This window comes from Dendropsophus ebraccatus, chromosome 5, assembly GCF_027789765.1.
Source record: "Dendropsophus ebraccatus isolate aDenEbr1 chromosome 5, aDenEbr1.pat, whole genome shotgun sequence".
NCBI lineage: Eukaryota > Metazoa > Chordata > Amphibia > Anura > Hylidae > Dendropsophus > Dendropsophus ebraccatus.
The window spans coordinates 21,983,838-22,010,459 of record NC_091458.1 but is presented as its reverse complement, the minus strand read 5'-3'; the positions used below and the strand labels follow the sequence as shown (position 1 = coordinate 22,010,459).

The window sequence follows — 26,622 nt, the reverse complement described above, 5'->3', positions numbered from 1 at the left end:
TCTGTGAAATAGACCATCCAGTGGGAAGGCGTTTTATGCTGCAGTGAGCCGCGAAGCTGATAAACAGCACAGCAATCAATGTGTAATAATCAAAATTACCTGACTCAACAGTGTGGAAACCTGCCATCCCGGCTCGGAGATTCTCACTGACGCCATTGTCTAGATAAAGAGATCAGTAAACTCGATAACTGTCCGAGCTGCGGAATGGAGAGGCCTGATGTGTCTATCCAAGTTCACCCCAATACAAAGTTGACTTCATAGCACTTCAGCCCACGCCGCTAGCCGTCCTCTTGGCACGTGCCAGTCTAATCAGCATTCTGCTAATTGCATTTAGTCTTTTCATCTGATGCCTTCTAAATATACCAAATAATTGGCAGCTGGAATTGGGGAGCATTGAAACGTAGTAATCAGATGTGAAGTAACATCTCTTAAGCGCAGTGGAAGTCTTTTTTTTTTTTTGATCATTTGATTATAGGGTGACAAGTTGTCGGAATGGGGTAACTTGAGCACAACAGGGGAAATTGTTCTACAAACTTACACTCAGGCTATGGAGAACTGTCCGTGTCTACATGTAATTGCATAGTAAGGCTTGGTAATACCATTGTGCTCGCAGATCAGACTAAAGGGAAATAGTCCATCATGAAATCTAGATCAGTATTTCACTCAAATTTCCACGTAATGCACGTTGATACTGGTTTTCTAATGTTTGTTTGTGTTCAGTGTTCTTCAACACTGATTTACATCTACCACTGAGGCATGCTCAAGTCCGCCCGAACCTGGAAGTCTCTGCATTTGATTACCTATGGCTGCATCCATGTTTTCCAGGGCTCCCAGATCTTTTTCAACAACTAGTAATTAAAAGCCTAGACTTCCGGGTTCGGACAGACTCGAGCATGATGAGTTGCGCTCCATCTCTATCATCTCTATCTACCACCATTGTGCCTACATTGTGCCTACAGTGCCTACACTGTTAGTAGTACCATCGATCCAGCATTAGGGTTGGTTTAACAAATATTACCATATTTTTGGGCGTACAAGATGACTTTTTAACCCTGAAAAATCGGGGAAAGTCGGGGGTTGTCTTATACGCCGGGTATGGTCGCCCCATACCGTGGGGGAGCGGGGGCTCAAAAAAGGCCGCACCCCCACCGTATGGGGCGTCCATTATTAAAAAAAGTTAACTCACCTGGGGCCCGTTCCCAGCCTCTGCTCATCTCCCGGCCCGTTCCCAGCGCAGGAAGTAAACTTTCTGCGCCGGGGATCCCCCGAAGCTCTCCCTAATAGCCGAGCTTTGGTGGGTCCCCGGCGCAGGCAGTGTGTGTGTCACACTGCCTGCACTGGGAACGGGACAGGAGACGCGCGAACACCGGGAACGGGCCCCAGGTGAGTTAACCGTTTGTTTTTTTCTAAATTTAGCTGCAGTTAACCCTTGGTTAACATTTTCCAGCGTATAAGGCAGACAGCTGACAATCTTCTTAAAAGTCAGGGGTCGTCTTATAAGCCCAGTCGCCTTATAAGCCAGAAAACACGGTAAGTATTAAGGTTATATGTTGTACAAGGACTTGTAACTTTTGAAGGATGTTTTAACTATCTGTCCATCTAATCATTCCAACAGATCTAACGACTTTTTGTTGTATACTAATAGCAATTTACAACCTTATTGAGAGTAGATGAGCGTTATGTTATTTCCATTGGCCTACAGTAAGTCATTCCTATCATTATCCTTTTACCCACTTACAGGTGACAGTCAGCGATGGAGGTCCATCACCCAAGCATTCCACCGTCTGGGTCGTGGTTCAAGTCTTGGATGAGAATGATAACAAACCCCAATTCCCGGAAAAAGTATACCAGATCAAACTTCCAGAAAGAGACCGTAAGAAAAGAGGAGAACCCATCTACAGAGCTTTTGCCTTTGACAAAGACGAAGGTCCGAACGCCGAGATCTCCTACACGATCGTTGACGGCAACGAAGATGGCAAGTTTTTCATCGACCCTAAGACTGGCATGGTGTCTTCCAGAAAGCAGTTTTCAGCTGGAAGTTACGACATCTTAACAGTAAGAATTCATTATCCATTCTTTTCACGTTGTTTAACAGTGAGCCAGAGAAGGTTATTTACAAGGCTAATGCAAAATCAAAACACTTCACTACCTACTTGTATTTTAAATTTGCAAGTGCAAGCGGCCAGTTCCCCCGGGAACCAGAAAGGCAAGAACAGCATGCTGCCATAAATGATACATTTGCCTTTAATTCAAAACAGATCTGCCGTACACTGAGCTCAACCGTTTAGGCTAAGAACCAGAAATAGCTATGTTTTTTTGTTTTTTTTTGTCTTTCCATAATTTTTTTTATTTTTGTAATTTTATGTTTTTGTGTGATTTTCATGGAAAGTTTTAGTTATTAAAGGGGTTTGTTGATTTAAAATGAAAGTTTCTCATCCACAGGATAGAGGACAAGTATGAGATCACGGGGGGTGCGACCTCCATGCCTTCTAAGGAGCTCCAGATCAGTGCCCCAACTCCTTTGTAATAAATAGTGCCGCAGCTCCATTCATTCTCTGCCGGAGAGAGTTGAAATTGAGTGCCGACCCACAGCTCCATTCATAACAAATGAGCCAGGGCAGCAATCTATAGATCCCCAGGGGGCAACAGAGGTCGGACCTCCCACGATCTTACACGTGTCCCCTATTTTCAGTAATTTTACTGTAAATTTACAGTAAGTAAATTTTTAAATAAAAAAAAAATTAATTACAGCCTACGAAGATGATAAAATAGATGCTTCCCCTCTGTCCTGATGATGCCACAAGTATATAGCAGACAGACACTTGCCTCATTGGTCCTGTGCCAACTACCAAACTGTACTGTGCTGGGGGATGGTTTATAGTCTTCTCTTGAGTCCCTGAGAGTCACCTCCATGGTGCAGAACAATTTTTTGTGCTGTTTATTGGGCACAACTACAGCTGGGCCCAATCACAGGACAGCACCTATTCCTCTCTGCTATGTTTTGAAATAAGTGCATTGGACTAAATAGGCTACACTGAGATAGGGCAGGATTTACAGTACTCTATAATGGAAGGCCTATGATAGGACAAGAGTTAAAGATTCACTGGTTTTGCAACGTTCTACGTAAGCGGCAAGGGGAGAAATTGCAGCACAACAAGGAAAAGGTTACAGCAAATAAAGAACTGCTGCTGTTGCTGCTGAAAGGGTAGTCTAGATTTACCTTTCAGTCAGATCCATCTTGAGTAGGCAGAAAAGCTCAGATAGGATGCACACAGCTTCTGGAACTCCCTTCTGCACAGAGCACTAGTTAAGAACCACACCCACTTCCTGTGTTCTGTCCTGGTCTATCTGTTAGATGTGCAAAAGAGTCTGCGGAGTGTCAAATAAAAGTCTCAAAACACAGGTCTAGCCAGATATCCCAGGGAAGCACATAGCTAAGGGGGGTCACTCCAGAAAGGAGACCACCAAAACCACCATATTAAGGGGTCCTCAATATCCAACTTAATTACGAGTCTAAGGATATGAAATAGGAAATATCAAAGCCAGGAATCCATCCACAGACAGTTGTTCCAGGTTGTAGCCCCTTATCTGTGTGGCGCAGGAGTCTGGCTAGGTTGGGGCAATGCCTAGTAGACCAATACGGCAAAGTGATTACTGATCTGTAACTGGAGACAGATTACCTATAACAACAAGCAGTAGACAGATGATTGCATACTAGAGAGCCAACAAGCAAGCAAGAATTTAGAGCTGTTTTTGAGAAGTAATTTATTTTTTAGGAAATAATTTGATTTACAAACATGTTACATATGACATAGCCTATTATTTAAAGGGACGTTGTTTGAAATTACAGTGACCATTTAATATATTGATACCTGGATGTTGCCATTCCTCTTGTGTGGCCAGACAGAGTAACGCTGTCCAAACACTTCATATAGCTGTTGGCCAATTGCTCAGTTGGCCTACAGCTATCTCTTCTGGCTTCCCAATATACTTGTAGGCTTAGCTTGGCCAATTGTGAATGTGTTCTAAATAAGGAAATGGGAGTAAGTGGCTGCCAGGCTCCTCTGTAGGTGGATTATCTCCACCAAGAACAAAAGGATTGGGCATGTTACGGGAGACGTTGGAGGAGAATTGAAAGGTTCTTATACCCATTATATGGTTTATTCCAAGCCTACTTCCCTCTCCCCATTTAAAACACTGCCTGCACATGGCTCCATAAACCATCTTATCTAAACAATAGAAAAGAGTAACATGTATATATTTCTTTTATCCTCAGATAAAAGCTGTAGACAATGGGCGTCCTCAGAAATCCTCCACTGCCCGACTCCATATCGAATGGATAAAGAAGCCTGCTCCTTCACCTACCCCCCTCACTTTCGATGAACCTTTCTACAACTTTACCGTCATGGAAAGTGATAAAGTGACAGAGATTGTGGGGGTTGTCACCGTGCAGCCTTCCAATATTCCTCTCTGGTTCGATGTTGAAGGTAAGTCCAAGTCAACTCAATATGATTCATCCTCCCTATAAAATTTTAAAATTCATTCTATTTTTTTTTCCTGATCAATTTGAAGGGGCCTCTTTTTTTTCTCTTTTGTTTTGTAGGTATAAAGTAGTAGCCAGGTGGACGCATCTGTACCGACCAGATCGGAACAAACTGCAAATCTGGTCAAAACAAATGTGTCCATCCTTACCTTTCCAGAAATTTTCTAAGAACTTGATTCCAATATCCAATACATTGTGACACGCTAATAAAATTACAGGCTGCAGTTCACATTACAACCACTGGGCGGCCACACATATAGTATAAACAATTCAAAGTCATATATTTTTTTAAATGTTAATTTGACAGTACTCATTTTGTATATGTCAAGCAAATTTGAAAGGTAAGGAAGGACGTTAGTGTTGAGCAAATTTGGTGTCTGGAGAAGTTGGATGCCTTAGGGATTTGTGAAAAACATGGATACAGCCACATCTTGTATCCATGTCTTCTTGACAGCCCTAGGGCTGCATTTAACTTCTACAGGCAGCGGAAGTCAAATGTCAAGCATTTGGGATCGGCAAAAGTTTGCTCAACACTATAGGTCACCTATGTGTGCAATTTGCAGCAAATATAGATACTCAGTACCATTATGGTCTAGGGTGTTCCGCTGCGAGAATGTAGTGACGGCCATGTGAAAAAAAAAAAAACAGCCAATGCTTACCTGCCTGCGATCCCCTGGCATGGTCCTGCTTCAGTCTTCTCGTCCAGTGATTGGCTGAGTGGGCTGTCAGTGAGCCGAGACCCGGAGACTGAAGCAGAACCACACCGGTGGATCGTAGGAAGGTAAGCATTGCCTGTTTATTATTTTTTAACCCCACGGCAGTTAAATAGTTCACATTGCTGTCACTACATTTGTTCATTCAGCTGCAAGAATACAGGGCCATAGACTGTAATGGTCCTGAGTATCACAGCGGATTTGCTGCAAAACTCAGTGTGAAATCTGCTGTGGACTCACTATGCGTGAACGGACTTTTAAGCAGAAAAATATGATAGCCCTTACTATATTTTTGTCATTGGTTATGTGGACGGAATCTGCAATGGAGGCCTCAACGGGGCCTCTGATGCTGGTGTGGACTTAGGCTTATTAGGGTTTGTTCACACACAGTGTTTTTCAAAGGGATTTTAATACTGAAACCATGTCAGGTGGCTTTTAGGCTTGATCGAACATCAGAAAAAGCAAGGTTCGATCGAACTCGAATCTAGCTGGACGTTCCGTATTTGATTGCTGATGTCTTTACGGTCCGTGCGGAAGGAGGAGACATCCCGGGGACCGCCTGGAATTCCGGTATTCAGCCTAGGTAATAGGACCGTGAAGACTTCAGCAATCAAATACGGAACGTCCGGCTAGGTTCGAGTTCGATCGAACCTAGCTTTGTTGGATGTTCGATCAAGCCTAGTGGCTTTATGGGGAATATCCTTAAACTGCTAACTTTTTCCTTAAAAAGATGAGCGCATTTTCAGAGATTTGCTTTCAGTCTAGAGATGAACGCAACTCAAGCGTGCTCAAGTCCAATCGTTCCACATTTGAATACTGGTGGATGCAGCACTAGAGAGTCCTGGAAAACATGGATACAGCCATAGACCATATCCATGTTTTTGCCGGGTCCCTTGCACAGCATCCAACTTCTTCAGCCCCCGAATGATCGGACTCCAGCCTACTCCAGTTGCGCTTATCTCTGTTTCAGTTCAACCAGTAAATCTGAAATCCAGATTTTTCTTGGTTTGGCTTGGATTCAGAATTCCCCCTGATTTCCCTGCCATTGCCCATCTGAAGTATATATAGGAGCAGGACTCCTGCCTTTGTATAGTACAAAGAGTTGCTGGGCCAGGTGCAGAGCCTTAAATGTTTTTGTGAAATTTTGACGAAAACCAATTTGTGCTTATTCGATTTGCTCATCTCTTTTCATTCAGTCCCCAAAATTATTATTATTACGGTAAATTAAGGGGAACTATCAGCAGGTTAGATGAATCTGATCTGCTGATAGCTCCCTTATAGGCCTGCGGTGATGAGGATGAAGGTATGTCTTTTCATCCTCTGCATTATTCCTGTGCTGTTATCTGTGAAATCTCCTGCCCGGTTAGCCATTAGGAGTCCTAGGGGCGGGGCTACTGCCCCTGAGCAGCAGACCAGGCTGGCTCCCCCCATTGATAATCATTACAAGGGGCAAGCAAGAGGGGGCCGTAGCCCCACTCGGTGATCCACCCCGGGCCAGATCAGTGCTCGGGGGCAGTACTCGCCCCCAGTGCTCCTAACGGCTTACCGGGCAGAAGATTTCACAGCTAACAACGCGGGAATGGTGCAGAGGATGAAGGTAACAGTTATACCTTCATCCTCAGCTTCCCGTGCCCACTAGGGAGCTATCAGTGGGTGAGATCCGTCTAATTTGCTAAAAGTTCCCCTTTAATACTTATAGTAGCATTTTTTTTTCTATTTCTTATGAGGTTTCTTTATTTTATACTCTGTCTATAACCATTTGATAATCCAGAATGTGTAATATTTCAGCAGATTGATCTCAGATTAAAGGACTTTGACTGTATATGGTGGGTGTTCTATATGTATGTATAATCACTAATATGTCTAGGCCGCTGCACAGCTTCCAGGTAGTCCACTTGCTTTGCTTTCACTGATGTCCTAAAATCCATTTAATTTTTTCTCATTTTTTCCTTTCTATTGTTTGTGTTGTCAGATTTAATCCCTTAATTGCTTGTGCGCTAATCTTGTCCTGTCTGACTCACCTCTCTCTCTCTCTCTCTCTCTCTCTCTCGTCTCTCTCGCTGCTTTTTCCACTGTCTCTTTTCCTTTTTCTGCTGACTGCCCTGCTGCAAGGTGGCAAGCATGCCCGAGAGATGTTCTATATTCTGCAGACAGCTTGTGGGCAGAACTGCTCATCGGAAGGTATTATTGGTGGGAAATATATTGTGCTAAATCGCTGCCATATCACATATCACTTCCCTTTTCTACTTCTTTCGCTGCCATTTAAATTGTGTTTTAAAGAGATGTCTGGGGCAGCGTATTAGCCTCTTCACTAAATGTTACATATTCCCTCTTTAAGGATTTTTTTTTTTTTTTTTACTCAATTACTTTTCCTTTCATCTCTGTTACTCTGCGACGCCTGATATCTGTTCACTGTAATCTGGTTAAAATAGGATTTTATTAGAATATTTTACCCCTAATGACATTAAGGCTTCTTCAGGCTATAAACACCCGGCTTTATATTTAGTTTAATTAAAATAATTAAATGGACTATTTTTAATATTTCCCAATGTATACTTATTTAGAATATTTATAGGCTTTTTCTACATGTAAATTATGATACACTTAAGAAATCGAATTCTTAAGCGACTGCAATTTTATATAGACATAAGTATCTTTTTTTATTTATAATTGAATTATTTTTTATTTATTTATAATTAGAATTCATTTATAATTCGCTCGAGTATTGCGGTTACTCGAAAATACTTGATACTCGAAGTGTGCTAAAATGAAATACATAGTCTCCTCCCTGTATGTTTGGCGGCTTAAATCAGACACCAATAAACATGCAGGGAAGGGACTGGGAGGCTCTGATACATAGCAGCTATGTTAACTGTCATAGCAGTGATTGGCCGGCCACATCAGGTGACCTGGGTGTATATAGATGCAGGTCTCCTGATACTCTAATCACTTGTGGTCTGTTAGCTGACAGGGAGAGCTGCTGAAGCAGGGACAGATCAGTTGTAAGGCTTATATAGTTAGGCAGACGATTCGCTGGCAAACATACCCAACAGTCCTTAAGTTAATTTTATTTATTTATTTTGTAATCCTACCTTTTTCCTTTATTTTTTATATTTTTACATTTATTACAAACTAGTATATATATATATATATATATATATATATATATATATATATATATGTGTGTGTGTGTGTATATATATATTACTATACACAATAAGTAGTTATGTATACATCAGAAAACTGGTAATATGGAATCTCAAGTATACTTGCACATTCAGGTTTGGGTTCCTATGACTTTAATGACTCATTTTGGATCATTTCCCATTTTATGGGGGAAATTTATCAAACTGTGTAAAGTGAAACTGGCTCAGCGCCCCTAGCAACCAATCACCCTATGGCTATGTTCACACTGCGTATGTTTCCGGCCGTAGTGCGAACCGCGAATATACGCACGTAGTTATGAAGTTGATGCGTTCGCTTGAAAGTATGCGATGTACGCCCGCACAATGCACACTACGTATGAACTTACGGCCAGATCGTATACGGCGCCGTGAAAAATGAACAAGACCATTGTTTGAGGACGGAAATGTTGAAACTCACGGCCGTGGATTTCCATGCGGTCCCGTACGAAGTACTTATTTCAGCCAAATTGAACTTTATTTTTCGATCCAAAAGGTTCTGTGAGTTTTATTGGGCTGGGCAAAGATTTCCAAGTAAATGACCTGCCTCAGATCGCTTCGAAACAAGCTAGGGAAGCATAACTGTACTACGGGCGTATGTTCGCGGTTCGTACGCATCCAGCCGCATGTCTATTTTTCCCACGCCCGTAGTTTCAGCCGCACATGTACGGTGGCGTACGAAATGCGGCCGGACTCGTACGCAATATGAACATAGCCTATATGTGTATTTATTAAGGCCTACAAGCCTCATGTGCTGCACAGTCCAAGTAAATCCATATATATGATCTGTAAATTATCTGACAGTTCTCCGGAGCCGAACGCTCGCCATTTGACTCCCAGCATCTGAATAAGTTGGATGCCGCCCTAGGGCTGCCAGAAAAAACATGGATACAGCCATTTGCTGATTCAAACCTGCATGCAGTGTGTTGTGCAATAGTAATGTGTACCCTGCATAATTTTTTTATGTACAAATTTTCAATTTTACGGATTAGGAATAAATCATCCTGGAGGCCTATGTGATCACAATCGCTATTTTTTTTATGGTAATTTTAATTTGTGGCGCGTGCAGGAAAACAGACTGAATCCCCTAAGTGGAGCAACCATTTTAATACACCATTTTAATAGAGCTAGTGGGTGGGTTTTCTTTATAGCTGCCGGGGTTCTGTCATAATCATTCCACTGACCTGATTAGCAGAGAAATTTTAAGTTTGTGCCTCCAGAAAAATCAAATCATGAAATAAATATCTAATATGAATACTTATGAGCCAGTGCTAATGTAATACTGGATCGGGGTAATGCTATTAGTAAAGGAGGAACTCTATGTTTACATTTTATTACAGTGATCTAGGCAACTGGCACAGGGCAACTACTATCATTGATAAGGTTATGTTCACACTGAGGAATCCGGGTGGAGAAGTTCCTGTGGATTCTGAAGCTCGCCTCCGCTCTCTGCCGTGCGCATCTCCACTCCACTCCATTCTATGGTCAGGCAGATTTGTCCATCCGTCCAAAGAACAAACAAAGAGGTTCGCTTTTTGGACGGATGGTGGAATCTGCCCCACCATAGAATGGTGTCTTTGGCATGAGCGAAGATGCACCCAGCCGTGAGTGGTGTAATCTGGGGCAGGTGGGCAGGTGATCCTTTCAGATTCTTCAGTGTGAACATACCCTTTTTTTGCATACTGTTTTATTTTAGTATATAGTTTTATGGGCAGTGCACTATGGGAAAAAAGTATGCAAATTAGCTCCCCTTTTGAAAGAAGAAAGTTCGCCCTCTAGTGTCACCTATAGGTAGTTTCACAAGTCAAACCAAACACCCAAGTGTAGACAATTATTCTGAGGTTGTTTCCTTTTGTCGGTACAGAGCAGGATACAGATTGGTTGGATTAGATACTATTGTTAGGTGCATGCACACTATCGAATTCCCGCGTATGACTCACAGCATATTCCGTCGCTCGTAACCACACGTGACATGTCAATTCTTTCGTCGGAATGCGGAATCCGCCCTTGCATAGAAAAGTGTCTATGGCACGGGCGGAGATGCGGGCCACCATGTGCAGGTACGAGCGACGGAATCCGCCGCGGGTCATACGCAGGAATTCCGTAGTGTGCACACACCCTTAAGGGTCTTTTTGGAGTCTGGAGAACATTGTTAAACCCATTCAGCCTTTCTGCTTAACACTACTTCTGAACTGATTGATACAATAGCTGAAACTAGTATGTAATGACTACTAAAGATGAGCGAACTGTTCAGACTTTTGGTCCGACGGCATCGGTGCTCTCTCATTATGCCTGAGATCCCGGCTGCATAGTTGTGATCCCGCGAATATGCGAGCAGGATATTCCAGGGAATTCACCATGGATTCCCTGGAATAACCTGGCTGCATATTCCTGGGAGCGCAACTATGTGGCCGGGATCTCAGGCATAATGAGAGAGCACCGATGCCGTCGGACCAAAAGTCCGAACAGTTCGCTCATCTCTACATCTCTTACATCCTCCCAAACATCTTACAAGACATTAGGTTTTTCATGTTTTAAAGAGACTTTGCCGCTTTCCAAGGCACCTTGCTAAGTAATAATGGGGAAATACATTGAGAGGCTGTCTGCTGGGACCAACGTGTTTCGCTGCTCGCTGGGTTTATAGCACTTTCTCTTCACTGGAAGGCTAATAATGTAAGGCACTAAAAGGAAAACATAATAACATAGTAATCTTATAAACCTAAGGTGTGTGTTTTAACTGGCTTCATGTAATTCCAATATAACTTAGAGCTTCATATGGCTACTCACCTACATAAATGGCTACACCTTAAAGGGGTTTGACGAGTTATTTTTACTTTCCCCTATCCACCTGTCTTATAAAAAAACATATTTAGTTTTTTTAGATTACCCTTTCAGTGAGGTGGAAGTGGCCTCTTTGCCAGTAGTGCCCACACAGGCATGTCCTCCCTTAGTTGACTATCCAATCACAGCACAACACTCAGTCCTTACTGACACATTGCTGATGAACATCTGCCCTTCTTTTCTCCCCCATTTGCCCTGTTCAATACCACATTTAGCCACTAGGAGCAGACTAACAGAGCGCTGTGATCGGTGGAGGTGGAGGTAGGCGACCACGAACAATCGGTAACTGATGGCCTATACTAAGGAAAAGCCATCAATATAAAAGTCCCAGAAAAGTTACTTTTTTGTTCTTCTCATGAATACTATACACATAAAAGTTCCTAACTCTGAGTTCACCGCAGTTTAATTCTCCCAATCCCGAACAGGCCACAATTCCATCTCCTCTCGTAAATCATGACTTCTGACGGCCCCAATGTGTTTATTTCATTCCGTCCGATATCCCTTATAATCCGGCTACATTTTTATAGTAAGTCTATGAACACACATTAAATATGCGTCTATACTGCAAGCCGTAATTTCCAGTTTCCATCTTAAAATTGTTCTTCCAGCAGGTCATTGCCGACAAAGAGAAACTTGGTGGCTCGGAGCTTTTATACTCCACCATGCAGAAAATAAGCACGGTTCAATCTTGCATTTTATAGCCTGTCACACCAGATGTTCTGAGCAGTTTTTAGTAAAAATTGGCCTGTTTCTGAGGTATGGGCAGAATTATAGAATTCACTCCTGAACAAGCATAACCCATTTTTATGTATATATTATAGCAGTAGCAGTAGGGAGCAGCACTGTCTCTTCATGCATCTTATTTATAATGTATTTCACAGACTTTTTGGTTCATAATTTATCGGCTCGTATTAATGTGCTTCCTGTATTGCACGTACTATGCTAATGTTGATCCTTTGAAAGTAGTAGGGGGGGAATGGCTTGATACTAGCTGTGATGGTGGCCTAGCTGTGCCATAGATACAGCTTTACTCTATTGCACTTGATTTCAATAATGTAGTGGTATATCATCTCAAAATGATCCATTAGACTGGTCAAGAGTAGTGTTAAACAGGGGGACCAAACCGTTTGGGTCCGGCATCATTTTCCAAATCTGAACGCTCAGCATTTGGCTCCCTGTGGCTGCAGAAGTTGGATGCCGCCCTAGGGAGTCCCGGAAAACATGAATACAGCCATAGGCCCGAACAATTTGGCTTTGTCGCTCAACACTAGTCAGGAGGTCAAATATATTAATCGACGAAGTATCCTTCGTAGATTAACCCAAATATTAGGCCTGCCTTGATCTCTCTCTCTCTCTCTCAACTTTCTGTCCCTTAGAACAATATCCAGCAGTCCTGTCGACATGTCACCTTGACATGTCGTAAAGACTATAAAAGTTTAGATTGGTCAGGGTCTTAGCACTTATAACCCAACCAATTACTAGAAGGAGAGACTTAAAAGGGTTATTAACAAAACAAAAAATAAATTTCTTTCAACTGGTGCCAGAGGTTTGTAATGTAGTATTAAGAAATCTCAGAAGTCATTTACACAACTCCCATTGAGCTCAGAACAACACAAATTACATAATACATCTGGCCTGGTTGCTTTTCGCTTTCCCGGCCACCTCCAGCAAACAGGGGAAGCCATCTTTAACCTCATTCTACGCCATTCTGTGTCATTCTGTGCTGATAGATTTCCGAATCTAGCTTTATAATGGCTGACATCCTGGTTTTTAGTTACAGACTGCTACATTATTGAATTAAAAGTTCTCTGTCATTCTACAAAACCTTTGACTTGGCCCACTTATAAGTCTATGAGGCCACCCCCCGCAACTGGATGGAGATCATGCCAGCTGGGTAGTTAATTGCACAAGAACGTGCTTTCCCCGACTATAGTTGTAGATTGATAGGGGGCTGAACACACCGGCCTCAAATGATCAAAACTTTGAATGTTGTCAGACAGAAAATATAGTTGGAGTATCTATTACAAAATAGCCAGGATAGAGAGCCATAAACAGGCAATATAGTCTGGACTAGAGAGATGAGTTCAACTTAAGCATGCTCGTATCTGATCATTTGGCATTTGAATACCAGTGGTTGAAGATGTTGGATGCCGCCCTAAGGAGTCTAGGAAAACATGGATACAACCATAGCCCATAGGCTTGATCTATTTTCAGGGAGTCACGGACTCCCTAGGGCTGCATCCAGCTACTTCAGCCAATGGTCTTCAAGTACCGAATGATCGGACTCCAGCATGCTTGAGTTGCGCTCATCTCTAGTCTGGACCCATCTATAAAATTTATGGCATAGAAAAAATAATTTCTGGTACTTCGAAATTATTCAGAAATTTTCCAAGAATTTTTTTTTGTCTAAGCCTTAGATGGGGCTAAAAGGTGGATATTTGCTTTAAAATTAATATCACTATAGTTTTTTTTTCCTTTTTTACATAATTTGTATCTCATTTCCCATAGCCCAAAGTTCTGCAGGCAACTCTAAGGTAACTTTTATTTAGCAAGTGCCAAAATAATTTGAAAGATGAATAATTTTCCAGCAGGCTGTACCTTAAGCTTTCGCTTTTCATCTCCGGCTACGCCATTGAAATTTTTATGCTTATTTTATTTTTCTCTTCTAATTAACAGAACAAAGTATTCTCTTTGAAAAATGCTATACTCTCCCAAGGCTTTCAATTAAAGACTTTTCCTTGAAACTCCATTCTTCAAACGATTTTACAGTCAATTTTTGTGCATCGTTTCCCTAGCAAATCAATTAAAACCTTAATTGGAAGATGCCGGGTCTTTTTAGCATAAAATTATAAATATAAAAAAAAAAACATGTAATCTCATAGCCGTTCCAGGCTACCTTGGTATCGCTACCTCCAAAATGAAATGTCAAGCGCAATTATGTGCTTCGCTAAAAAATTAGGAAAGAATTGAAGATGGCGTCTTTTTTATTATTTGGCTGGAAACAAAAAAAGTTAATTTATGCTGTTGTGTTTTTTTGTTTTTGCCATACTTCAGGTTTTCCTGAATTTTTGATCAAATTTACAGGAGCACTCCGGAGAAAATAAAAAATACAGTGCTGGCAGAGTGGTGGGGGAAAGACCCCTGATGGTCTCCTGGAGTTCCCACTTCTGCAACATCACAACCCAGCGGAGAAATGCCTGCTCAGCCAGTCAGTGACTGGGGAGGGACACCGTGCAGTCACTGATTGGCTGAGCAGGGAGTTCCCATTGTGATGACAAAGGAAGTTGGGAGAACTTGGTGCCCAAAAAAGGGGTCCGTGACCTATGCAAACTGCATAAAATAAGCCACTTATCTATTTTTAGCTTTCCGATCACCTCTGCTGGTCACAAGCAGGTTGAAGGAGACTAAAGGGACCTTCACTCCTAAAATAAAGTATTACACATCAACTGGATACCTGGGTAGTAAGACTGGAAAGGTTCCCCAGACCAAGAGGCACTCTTTGCAAGTGCCTTCAAATGTGGCCAAGGGAAGAGGGTCCTGTATTCTAAGGATCATTATGGAATCTATGAGAAAATATTGTGGTCAAGTATAACAAGAGTCTAAGTCCCAGCACTACTGATCCCAAAAATAATGCCTTCACTTGTGATGAATGAATGGAATACTGTTTACTGCGCTCAGGTGGTGCAACTCTTCCAAATACAGCATTAAATCCAAAGTAATAAACAAGAACAAAGAGACAGGCACTCACCAACTTGCGTGAAGTCTTTCCTTAATTCCATACCTCGGTTCAAGACATAAAACGCAGGGAGAGGGAGCATGGTCTCGGCGTCCTCAGCGACGCACGTTTCTTGCTACAATAGCACTTCAGCTTGACAAAGTGCTATAGTAGCACGAAACATGCGTCGATGAGGACACCAAGACCATGCTCCCTCTCCCTGCGTTTTATGTCTTGAACCGAGGTATGGAATTAAGGAAAGACTTCAAGCAAGTTGGTGAGTACACATCTTTTTGTTCTTGTTTATTATATTAGAAAATATTATGGATATTTCCAATGATTCTTTGAACCTGAGTGCTTGGAATTTAACTCCCTGCAGCTGCAGAAGTTGGATGAAGCCCCAGGGATCGCTGGAAAATAAAGATACAGTTATATAGGCCATAGACTGTTTCCATGTTTTCTAGGACTCCCTAATGCTGCATCCAACTGCTGCAGCCACTGGGAGTCAAATGCAGAGTGTTCGGGTTTGGAGAATGTTGTCAAACCCGAACATGTTTGGAATCGCCACTCAACATCATTCTTGAAGTCCTTAGTAACTTGGCCAAGACAAGGGTAGTGTATTGATTTCCCTAAGTACCCATTAGGGGCACAGTCTCCTTAGATCACCCTACAGTACTTAGTAAAGTCAATATATACATGAGACCCATATAACTGATTTCTTCCATCTATCTTGCCGCTTAGCTTTCCCAGTTATATAGTAGTACAGCAGTACACCCCTCCTCCCCATCACTGCGCTGATCTATAGCCAGGCAGATTTACCATTCTAGAGTTTTCAAAACTTTCCCCATAATTTTAAGGAATCAATAAAAGGATGTGCCGTTTTTTTCCATCCTCCTGACATTGTAAGGTCACTCTACTCCATAATTCTTGTATTTTCATAGAATAAACCTCAGCTGTCAGCTGCTGTTATTCATAGATGGCTGCTGAAAGCGGTAATGCTCTATGGGAGATCAGTGTCTTGGAAAGACTTAATCTTTATAAATCTTTAATCCAATATTGCTTGTAGATTTCAGAATACAAGGAACTGTTTTGTTTTCCTATTTAGTTCCATGACACTCAACGTGATCTAGGTCGCAATATTCGATGTGAAGGTTTCGAGGAGAGTTGCACTTTATGATTCTGCAGAGAAGATGGTGGTATTAGTATAGGGGCAGCTGGAATATTAGTAGCTCCCTTAAAGGGGTTCTCTGATTTAAATGTACCTAGTTTGAGATTGCTTGTGGGGTGGGGGGGTCCAACCCTGAGGATCTCTAGATCGGCACTCTGGCTCCTTTGTTTTGTTATGAATGAAGCTGCGGGTTGGCACATGACCTGCAGCTCCATTCATTCTCTATGGAGCCACACGAAAGGGCTTAGTACCGCACTGGCGATCTCATATTTGTTCTCTATTCTGTGGATAGGATATTTAAAGTAAGTTTACATCCCTTTAACAAAGTCTATGGTATCACGGCAGCTTTGTGGGTATCTAGGTATTTTTCTGTGGTCTGTAAATGGGGGTCTGCACCTGGTGGTATGATTCAGTATAGTGTCAGTATCTGGGTGCAGGCGTGCCCGTGATGTAAGATGCAAATAAATTGGACCAACACTTGAACAGGAACAATAACAAATATGTTCCTGAAGTGGGAACATAGTCTAATACAGGATTACAGTATCTTATGGCCACGTTTTGTCCCAAGTTTACCCATCTTTAGCTTCAGTATGTAAGAAGTAGTACAGTTCTATTTGTAGATTTCTTAGTAAAGTCATTTCGAGAGTCTCTAGAAACACTAAGAGGGAGACTAAAGTAGAATTGGCTTAGTTGCCCCTAGCAACCAATCAGATTCCACCTTTAATTGAGTCTGTGAGCAATGAGAAGTAGAATCTGATTGGTTGCAAGGGCCAATCTACTGTACTTCACACCATGTTTAAAAAATCTCCCCCTTAGAGTGTTGGTTTGGAATACACAGTCCAGTCAAGATAACCTCTACTGAATAGAGTCTTCACTGCTTGGCTTACTGGGGTGTATATTTCGAAGGCTTTGATACTCATAGTGGGCATGGGGCACATGGGGCACTGCATCTGTTAAGGCACTAAAGACACATGGCACGTGTCCACTAAGAGTCCATTGGAAGAAGAACACTTGTCCTGCCCGTACTCCATATAAACAGGAACGTTTGGCATGGTCAAGTGTTCCTGTATTCTCTGTGGAGAGTGAGAGAGCTCTGACTGCAGTTTATCTCTCCCTGAAAAAAGGGGTCAGGCAGTGATTTTCTATCACGTCCGACCCCTATCTCCACTAACATCATCTGTTGGTGGTCGTTCAGGAGGCCCCATACACTGTAGATTGATGGCAAGTGGCAGGTAATGCCAACTAACATCTAAGGTGTATGGGGACCTTTAATCTACACTGGTTGTTCCAGTCCCAATGCTGCTGCTAGGCCTACTTCTATAATAGATATGTCATCGGTAGAGGTAGATAAGTACTTATGATAAAGTTGCTTGTTAATAGACAAAAATGTGCAACTATTGGGTTATATAGGGGTCATGGCATGACTCTCTGGTTATATCATGTGCCCATGTAGTGCCGTCTTTAAGAAAGAAGAGTTTATTTTATAGTGGTGGTATACTACTTAGATTGATAGCAATCCATCCTCTGGAATTCACTGATCTTGTACATAAAGGAGATTTGGCAATGGTATAACTCTGAAGCCTTTTTTACCGTGGTCCCTGGGCAGCGCAGGGAGCGGCAGTCATGCCCCAATAGGGTTTTAGGGACTACTTAGGCACCAGGGAGGGATATGAGACACCTCTGCACCCCTTATAACTGTGCCCCAGTTCATTGATGTGAACTGGTTCATTAATAATTACAATTTAAATGGTCGCTGTCATTATAACTTTCAAAACCTTGATGATTAGAGATGAGCGAACCTCGGGCATGCTCGAGTCCATCCAGACCCGATCGTTCGGTATTTGATTAGCTGGGGCTGCTGAACTTCTTGGATAAAGCTCTAAGGTTGTCTGGAAAACATGGATATAGCCAATGACTATATCCATGTTTTCCACATAGCCTTAGGGCTTTATCCAACTTCAGTAGCCCCCGCTAATCAAATGCCGAACGATCGGGTTTGGATGGACTCCAGCATGCTCAATGTTCGCTCATCTCTATTAATGATATAAAGCAAATTTGCAATTTACATTCAATATTTTTTTTATCATGAAAAACACGGCACTTCCTGTGTTCCGTGTTTATTTTCAAAGAGTCTAAAAACAGGAAGTCCAGTGTTTCCCAGGTCATCTGAGCGCTCACAGAGAAGGCAGTCATGTGATTGATGGACACATTGAGCTGTGACTCTCTGTACTGATCAGACTTCACGTGTTTAGTCTTTTTTTTTTTTTTTTTTTTTTTAATTAGCACAAGAGTAAAAATCTGTAACAGTATAGCTGTTATATAGCTTCAGGACACTGGACCAGGATACAGGTAAGTATAGCTGTTATATAGCTGCCTTCAGGATGCTGGACCTGGATACAGTAAGTATAGCTGTTATATAGCTGCCTTCAGGAGGCTGGACCTGCATACAGTAAGTATAGCTGATATATAGCTGCCTTCAGGAGACAGGACCTGGATTTCTGGTAAGTATAGCTGTTATGTAGCTACCTTCAGGAGACTGGACCTGGATACAGGTAAGTATAGCTGTTATATAGCAGCCTTTAGGAGACTGGACCTAGATACAGTAAGTATAGCTGTTATATAGATGCCTTCAGGAGACAGGACCTGGATTTCAGGTAAGTATAGCTGTTATATAGCTGCCTTCAGGAAACTGGACCTGGATACAGGTAAGTATAGCTGTTATATAGATGCCTTCAGGAGACAGGACCTGGATTTCAGGTAAGTATAGCTTTTATATAGCTGCCTTCAGGAGACTGGACCTGGATTTCTGGGAAGTATAGATGTTTTATAGCTGCCTTCAGGAGACTGGACCTGGATTTCTGGGAAGTATTGCTTTGTTTTACAGCATGATAACAAAAATAAATGATGAATATAAATTTAAAACTTGCTTTATATCACATCTACTGTTGATTTAGGTTTTGAAAGTTATAACAATAGTGACGCTTTTAAATCAAAATTTTTGTTGAGGTTCCCCTTTAAGAGTATTTGTACAAAGATGCCGCCAGCAGTCCTCAATTTCACTTGACAATCTCCGTTCTGCATACAGTGCTGTGTGGAGGAAGGAATTTGACAACCCATCTGGGTAGCACAATATGGCACCCATAGGGTTTGTTACCACAATCTGCACATGCAAACTTTTACATTGGCATTGGTTCAATTGCTAAACTTTTACACTAAAACTTCTGTTCTTTAGCAACTCCATATTTTTAGCTCCTTGTCCTTCGCCAGTGGGGTAAAGTGTTACAGCCGTCCCTCCACCTGTTCATACTGGATCCCAGAAGCCATTAGCTACGAGAACACCATAAAATTCTATGCGCTCTCCACAAAGCCCATATGTCAGCCTCCTCTGCTGTGGCTTTCAGAGCAGCAAAGAAGCAATTATGATTAAAGGCCTAAAAGTTTGGAGAACTCCATAAAGTTTACTGCTGGAAAAAGTAAGTTTTCTCGGCTTCTGGAGCCGTAGCCACGGATCACGTCAGACAGGAGAACTTTCATCTGCAGCGCTTTAATGTGCTCGGCAGAATGAAATATGATTATTTTATGAGATTAATCTGCATAATTCTGATTAGATCTGTGTTTTCTTTTTCTTCTTTTGTTCCTGTGTAATTATTATTTATCCCTATAATTAGAGACCGGCGGAATCCAAGAAGAGAGAAGCAGATTCCAATTTGTCCCTGAAAGTAGAGAAAATAATGTTCAATATTCTTTCACATAGTTAGGATCGGTGTCGGACTGGCCCGCCGGAAGACCAGAGGATCCTCCGGTGGGCCCCTACCTCAGAAATGCAGTATCACTCACTGACAGGTTGTTTCTCACTGGTTCTTCATTGGTCGGTCCCCAGTATAATTTCCTCTGGTGGGCCCCAGGTACCCAAGTCCGATACTGGTTCCGATGCCCCCAAAAATCTTTGGATGTTGGGGGCGCCCTAACTGTGTGAAAGAAAATACTAAAGGAGGGATAAGGAGCTTTCGGCCCTGCAGCCAGTGCAAAACTACAATTCCCATCACGCCCGGACAGGCTCTTGCCACTAGTGAGTGGAACATTAAAGACAAAAGACCCAGTGGGACTGGTTTAATACTGGAGTTGGACCAGATTTCTGGTGCAATTAACAAAAAAAACTAAAATTGCCTAGGATAGGAGGAGATCCAGCACTCATCCACTTATATAAAAGGAATAACAGATATTTCATTCCATTACAACCAAGGAGACATAAAACAAACATTCAGTAAGAAAAAAAAATACTTTTAGGTAAGTCTGCACCTCTCTTGGCAAAGAGGTGTGACTTGGTGACAAAGGGGTGTGGTTAAATAGGAAAAGGGGTGTGACTTAGCGGCAAAAGGGTGTGGTTTAGTGGGGAAAGGGATGTGACTTAGTGGTAAAGCGGTTTGGTTTAGAAGCAAATGTTGTGTAGCTTAGACTGAGCAGCAAAGGTATTTGGCTAAGTAAGAAAGGGGTGTGACTTGGTGGAAAAGGAGTTTGGTTTAGCAGGAAGGGGGTGTGGCTTAGCAGCAAAGGTATTTGGTTTAGTAGGAAAGGTGTGTGACTTGGTGGCAAAGGGGCAAAGGGGTTTGGTATAATTATAAACGGGGTGTGACTTAGTGAAAAGAGAGTATGGTTTAGTAGGAAAGGGGTGTGACTTGGTGGTATAGGGTTTGATTTAGTAGGAAAGGGCTGTGGTTTAGTGACAAAGGGGTGTGATTTGGCTTGGAAGGGTGTGGTTTAGCAGTAAAGAGGAGTGGTTTGGTAAGAAAGACATGGCTTGCATGAAACTTTATGAACTAAAAATCACACCTCAATTTCTCACTTTAAGTAAAAGTGTCTTCTCCATCTCTAGATCAGCATTCCGGATAATTTTATATAGACAGTAAAATGGTAGATTAGAAGAAAAAAATCACCAAAAATTATTTTAAAAAAAATACATTAAACCTATAAATATGAGATATAAAAATTTGATTTAAACGATATTTCACTTTCTGATGACATATTCCATTTAAGAACTAAACAAAAGGTATGTAGCAAGAGGACATAAGCCTGCAGCTATCAGGACATGATGGGATTTGTAGTTCTGCAATAGCTGAAGAGTCAGTTGTTTTTGAGTAAATTATACAGGAGCCCTTATGCTGATGGACCATTGACTTCTGCTAGATATATTGATGCTTATTGATTTCAGTGGGACTATATACTGCTTTTAGGGCGAATAACAAGTGATCAGAACTACCGGAGGGCTTGCTCTAAAAAGAGAGGTTGTCAAAAGTGGAAAATTCCTTTAAGCACGGCACTTACCTTGTCATTGTATGTACAGTATTGTCAGCTGTGGAGCCACTCATTCACAATAATAGCGAAACAGGGCATGGAGGCTTGAAAGTAGTCGACAATTTGTCCACATCCGAGCCTTGATACACAATACATTGCAGCTTTCCTTCATACTCTTGACAGGATTCATAAAACAAGCGGCACTTTGTGAACTTAATAGATTTTTCTCTCTCAGGAAGGCACTGTGGCAGATTTCTTAAGATAACCCCTAAATACCTCGAATGTCCCCAGTGTAAAAAGAAGGAATTTTCTAATCGATTTCTTCCCGTCTCGGTTAAGTAGATGTTGACAGAAATAACCAGGGACTTCATTGTTGGCCGCGAGGCATTGTAAGATGCTGGAGTGAACTCTGGGCCATGTTATGTTACCGTAGTTAAGACTGTGCCCAGAGCCTTCCTATCTCATCTATCAGATTTAAGTGGGACATTGTATAAAGCGCCATAACATCCAATGAATCAAAAGTCCAATTACAAAAACTCTATTGTTGAACGGCCACGGATAGAGAGAACCAGAATAAGACTTTGTGCTGCCAAATACTATTGCTAAAACTTAAAGGGGGATTGTTTTGATGCCATCCTCTGATATGTGAATTAGGCATCTGTGCTCGATGGGCACCTTGGTTAGGGTCCTGGTAGTAGGCCTTGAGTAACTGGCCGTGTATGCGTTATCCATTCCATGGATATGTATAAAGGTGAGTCCCATACCCACACTAAACTCTTTGGTCTTGAATAAACACTATTGAATGCAAGCTTTGTGTACATGGGATGAGACCACGTAGAGTTTCTATAGTTCCATATTATGAGGCTATAGGCACAATGGGGGACATTTACGAAGACCGGTGTACTCATATGCTGGTCTTTAATTAGGCCCCGTCGGATTTGCCTCTTAGTGAATCTGGACTGACCTGCTCCTGCCGTACAGGGAGAGCAAAACTTTACACCTGTGGGGAAGAGGCCATGCCTCTGGCACTTGCAAACCTGTCTCTGGAGTGACATGCCACTCAGCCAATCACTGGCCCCAGCGCTCTTCTGTCTTGGCCAGTGATTGGCTGAGCAGCCTGTCACTTCAGAGTTGGGATCAGACATGTAAGCTGCAGCTGCAGTGAACAGGGAATACCACAGACAAGGCTGAAGGACACCGGGGGAACGTGGACCGGTAAGTACATCTCTTTAATGCAAGGGCTACATGGACATCAATATGGAGAGCATTACATATACAGCCCTTGCTGCACCATAACCAAGCTGTGTAATAGGCCCTGAGAGGGCCTATATAATGTGATATATAATAGCTAAGCCCAACGATTTCGACTGGACAGGTGGACCATCTAATTCATATGAAATGTTTGGTTCACATTCATTCTAGATAAGTTGGAAAAAAAAGAATAAAACAAGCTGAATTTCAATCGACCAAACCTTGTTGAGGAACATATCAAGCATGCGTGTTTATGGGTAATTCATAAGGGATAGCTGTCGGCTGAGGGACCATATGGCCAAGAGCTGTGTATGGTCATCTAAATCTTTTGTGTATTAAGACTTTCATGCTGCCCGAAATGCTGAGGACAGCCTTATGTACTATAATTAACTACCATACGATTTACTCTGAAAGGCAGAAATCATAGTTTTAAGAGCAGCCAGGAACAGGGCCTCGAGTCTTGACTTGTGTGATAGATCTCCCCTTATGTACAGATAGGGCCCCCCCCCCCCCCCCCCCCCCACCTAAACATAACCAGATTACAGGGATGTACTTTGAATAGATCACTCCCTCACCATCACCCAGTTCCTTCATTCACATGGCACAGTTATCATAACTTTCTATACTGTGTATATCTAAGGCTCTTATAACATCACTTCCCTCTTTATACAGGAGGAAACATGGACAGCGCTTTCGACATCGAGAAAGGAGTGGGGACAATCGTCATTGCAAAGCCGCTGGATGCTGAACAGCGCTCGAGCTATAATATGACTGTGGAGGTCACAGATGGGACTAACATTGCCACCACCCAGGTAAAGTCCTGATATGGTCATTGTCTGGTATTACGTAATGTTTTTACCATTGAAGTTGATTACTCTAAAAATTTTTAGACCCAATGCAATAAAGAGCCAACCTGCCATATATAAAGCTGACGTCTTCTCATGTGGGTGATTGACTGACCAAGTCTTAGATCCATGTTTTCAACGTGGCTCAGAAAGGTGGCTTGAAGTGTCTAGGAGCATCATTGTGCAGGGAAACACATTCAGATCCGTGGAGGTCCGAGCGTTCCAATTCCCAATGATCAGACATTACATAGACACAACAATAACACATGTTTAGTGCACCCATTTGCTGAAAGTTTTGGCTGAAGTTTCCTCTAGAACTTTGCACACAGCTGCTCACCTTCAGCTCGCTGGGAAGTGACCTGTGATTTCGGCTTTGTTAAATCTGCCGCGTGCGCTTGCATTATTTTTAATCTCCAAAAATGTAATGTGAAGATGAAATGCGATAATATACTGACAAGTGAATCATATAATCCTTTATACTGTAGAATGCCATTGAAATACCAATACACTTGAGTGTTGGGTATTTACAGTGCATGCAAGAAATTGTTACAGAAGATTTTAAAATACTTTAAGGGATTGTCTGGTTTGGAAAACTTATTGTTGGATATCATGTTACGGCATTCTGAACTGAACTATGGGTAGTGTTGAGCGAACTTGCCCAATGCTCGGCAGCTCATTTTCCCTACAAATTACAGCCAGTAATCTCTAAATATCAGGACCGAACTTGCCATCTGGCATTCTGGCAAATGCCAGATGGGCCGGTCCCCTCTTAGGGCCGGTCTTATCTGATTCCTGATGATGTGCTATTTCGGTATACAGTACCAGAGACAGGCTGTCCTGGGGGTAGGGTTGCATTTTTACCCTCACAGAAGGAGTGCACTTGCAGAGTTTGGAATAAGAGAGGATAGCAGTGGACTGGCCCAGGATCCAGGTACAGTAAGTATGTGCATACCTACAGGTGTGTGTATTACCTACAGGGAGATGTCTACATGAGAGTGGCTTATTCAGCTGAAGGGGTTACCTACAAGCCGGGGGATTGCTTACGTGGGAGGGGTTAGCCTACAGGGGGAATCCTTTTTTTTCTTTTATATTTTTATTTATGGGGGGGACATTTTATGTTGGATGGAGGGGTGGTTTATGTGCCAGGGCTGCTTTTTAGTCCCAGTCCGGCCCTGCTAGGGATCCCTTTGGTGAAGTGGATATATACCTACTTTACCTATATGTTTGTAAAAACTTTTGACCTATCAAAAGTTTACATTTCACCCGGTCTCAGCATGTTAGTTCTATTGGTCGGCCTGCTGGGAAGAGAAGCTCAAAGCCGAATGCTTCACCATTCTATAACTAAAGATTGAAATGGGTTTCAGGATTGATTGGGATTCAAGCTTTTGACATTTGACATACTCAATATCAAATCACTAGAGTGCCAACATCCCCATACCCATGATCAGTTCACAACGTCAAAAGAGCCAAAAGCAGACAGCTCCACATATTGTTTAGTGGACATGCTGAGTTACTGCAGCTCAGTTCCCAATCACTTTAACAAGGCTGAGCTGCAGTTACCCAGCACTGCCACTATACAATGTATGAGTGCCAGTCACTGTGTGTGCCAGTGGTGAGGACTTATCTTGAGTATAGGCCGCCTTTAAGCATATTTATGATAATAACACCCAAAACTCTACCTAGATCTTGGTCAAGTTGGTTACATGTGGTGCAAAGTTCTCCCTGGAGTTAATATAACTTTAATGGGTCATTACACCCAAGTAGGTTATACGACTTGCATAGAAAGTTTGGTTCCTTCTGGGGACTTGCTGCTGACGTGTTCTGAATACCCTGTGGGTGAGCTATTGAATCAGAAGGCAGCCATGCAAATTGCATTCTCGTAACTGAAGGGCGCTAAAATGGGGATGCAGATCAGCTCGGTTATATTCTGCATCCTGCAGTTTTTGTTTCATGTTTCTGGACATAAAACCTTCATGTTTGTCCATTAGCATTTCTTTACATCCCCCGATCCCTCACTCCATCTTACAGAAGTTTCTCCATTTAAGAACATGGGTGCAAAGTTCATGCGTCTACACTGGTAAATTACGGCCCAGGACACTACATGTGCTTTGTATTTCTCCTGACACTCTCTTTATATGGGTTGGAGTAACGGATGCCGTAATCTTACAAACAGCAGGACTATTGTAATGTGATCAGCATGTGTGTTAGTGGATCGGGCAGGATGAGGTCATGATGGTTTAAACACATTGCTATTGTATCACTGGCGTCATAGATAAACTGGCTATCAGTCTGCATGTGTTTGTACAGTAAAATCTTTGTAATCTGGCACTATATGGATTTTTATTTTTATTTTTTGAAAACCTGGCAAGGGCAAAAATAGTCCAAAAGACTCATTTGCAAGGAATTTCCTAATAGTCCAGCAATGTTATATGCCAGTGTCAATGGTTTCAGGGTCAGAACAGCAGGAAAAGCATCTTACATCTGTTGCACCAGGGGCTATTTTGAAACATAGAAGATTGTCGGCACAAAAAGACCACTCGGTCCATCTAGTCTGCCCTGGGTCCTTCTATTGTTTGGGTTCTATAGGATAATTGTGTGGGATTAGTGTTGAGTGGACCTGCCCAACTGTTTGGGTTGGGCGATGTTCATCGAACCCGAATGCTCAGCATTTGACTCCCTGTGTCTGGAGAAGTTGGATGATGCCCTGCAAGTGTGTGCCATGACCCGTAACAACCTTAGTGGCTGACCCTAGTTCACTGGGGGGCCCCCTGCGGCATGGACCCTGTAGCAGTCGCATGGTCTGCCTCTATGGTAGCTACGCAGCTGTAGCATACATCCATAGGCCACAGGCTGGATCCATGTTTTCTCATTCTCCCTAGAGCCTAATCCAACTTCTTCATCCACCGGTAATCAAATGCCGGACAATTGGACTTGTTGCGTTCATCTGTAGGGAATTCTTAAAAACACCCCCCGATGGCTGCAAACAGGCCGAAGAGGCCTGACAGCCCTTAATTTCGAAGTGTAGGTCCCAAATCTATTAGATATTTATATCATATCCTGTAGATATGTCAT

General features: G+C 42.3%; 1 protein-coding gene across 5 annotated transcripts in view; it reads left to right on the top strand.

Annotated features, from left to right (window-relative positions):
• The window catches only part of FAT3 (FAT atypical cadherin 3), a 485,754-nt gene that overhangs the window by 347,364 nt on the left and 111,768 nt on the right, over window positions 1-26,622 (top strand). For 4 of the 5 annotated variants that reach the window (XM_069969660.1, XM_069969659.1, XM_069969657.1 and 1 more), the window contains exons 6-8: window positions 1,741-2,055; window positions 4,277-4,487; window positions 23,378-23,517. In XM_069969660.1, coding sequence (XP_069825761.1) covers window positions 1,741-2,055; window positions 4,277-4,487; window positions 23,378-23,517 — 666 coding nt within the window. Of the gene's footprint in view, window positions 1-1,740; window positions 2,056-4,276; window positions 4,488-23,377; window positions 23,518-23,595; window positions 23,654-26,622 lie in introns of those variants that run through there. The other variant, XM_069969661.1, reaches the window with a different exon arrangement.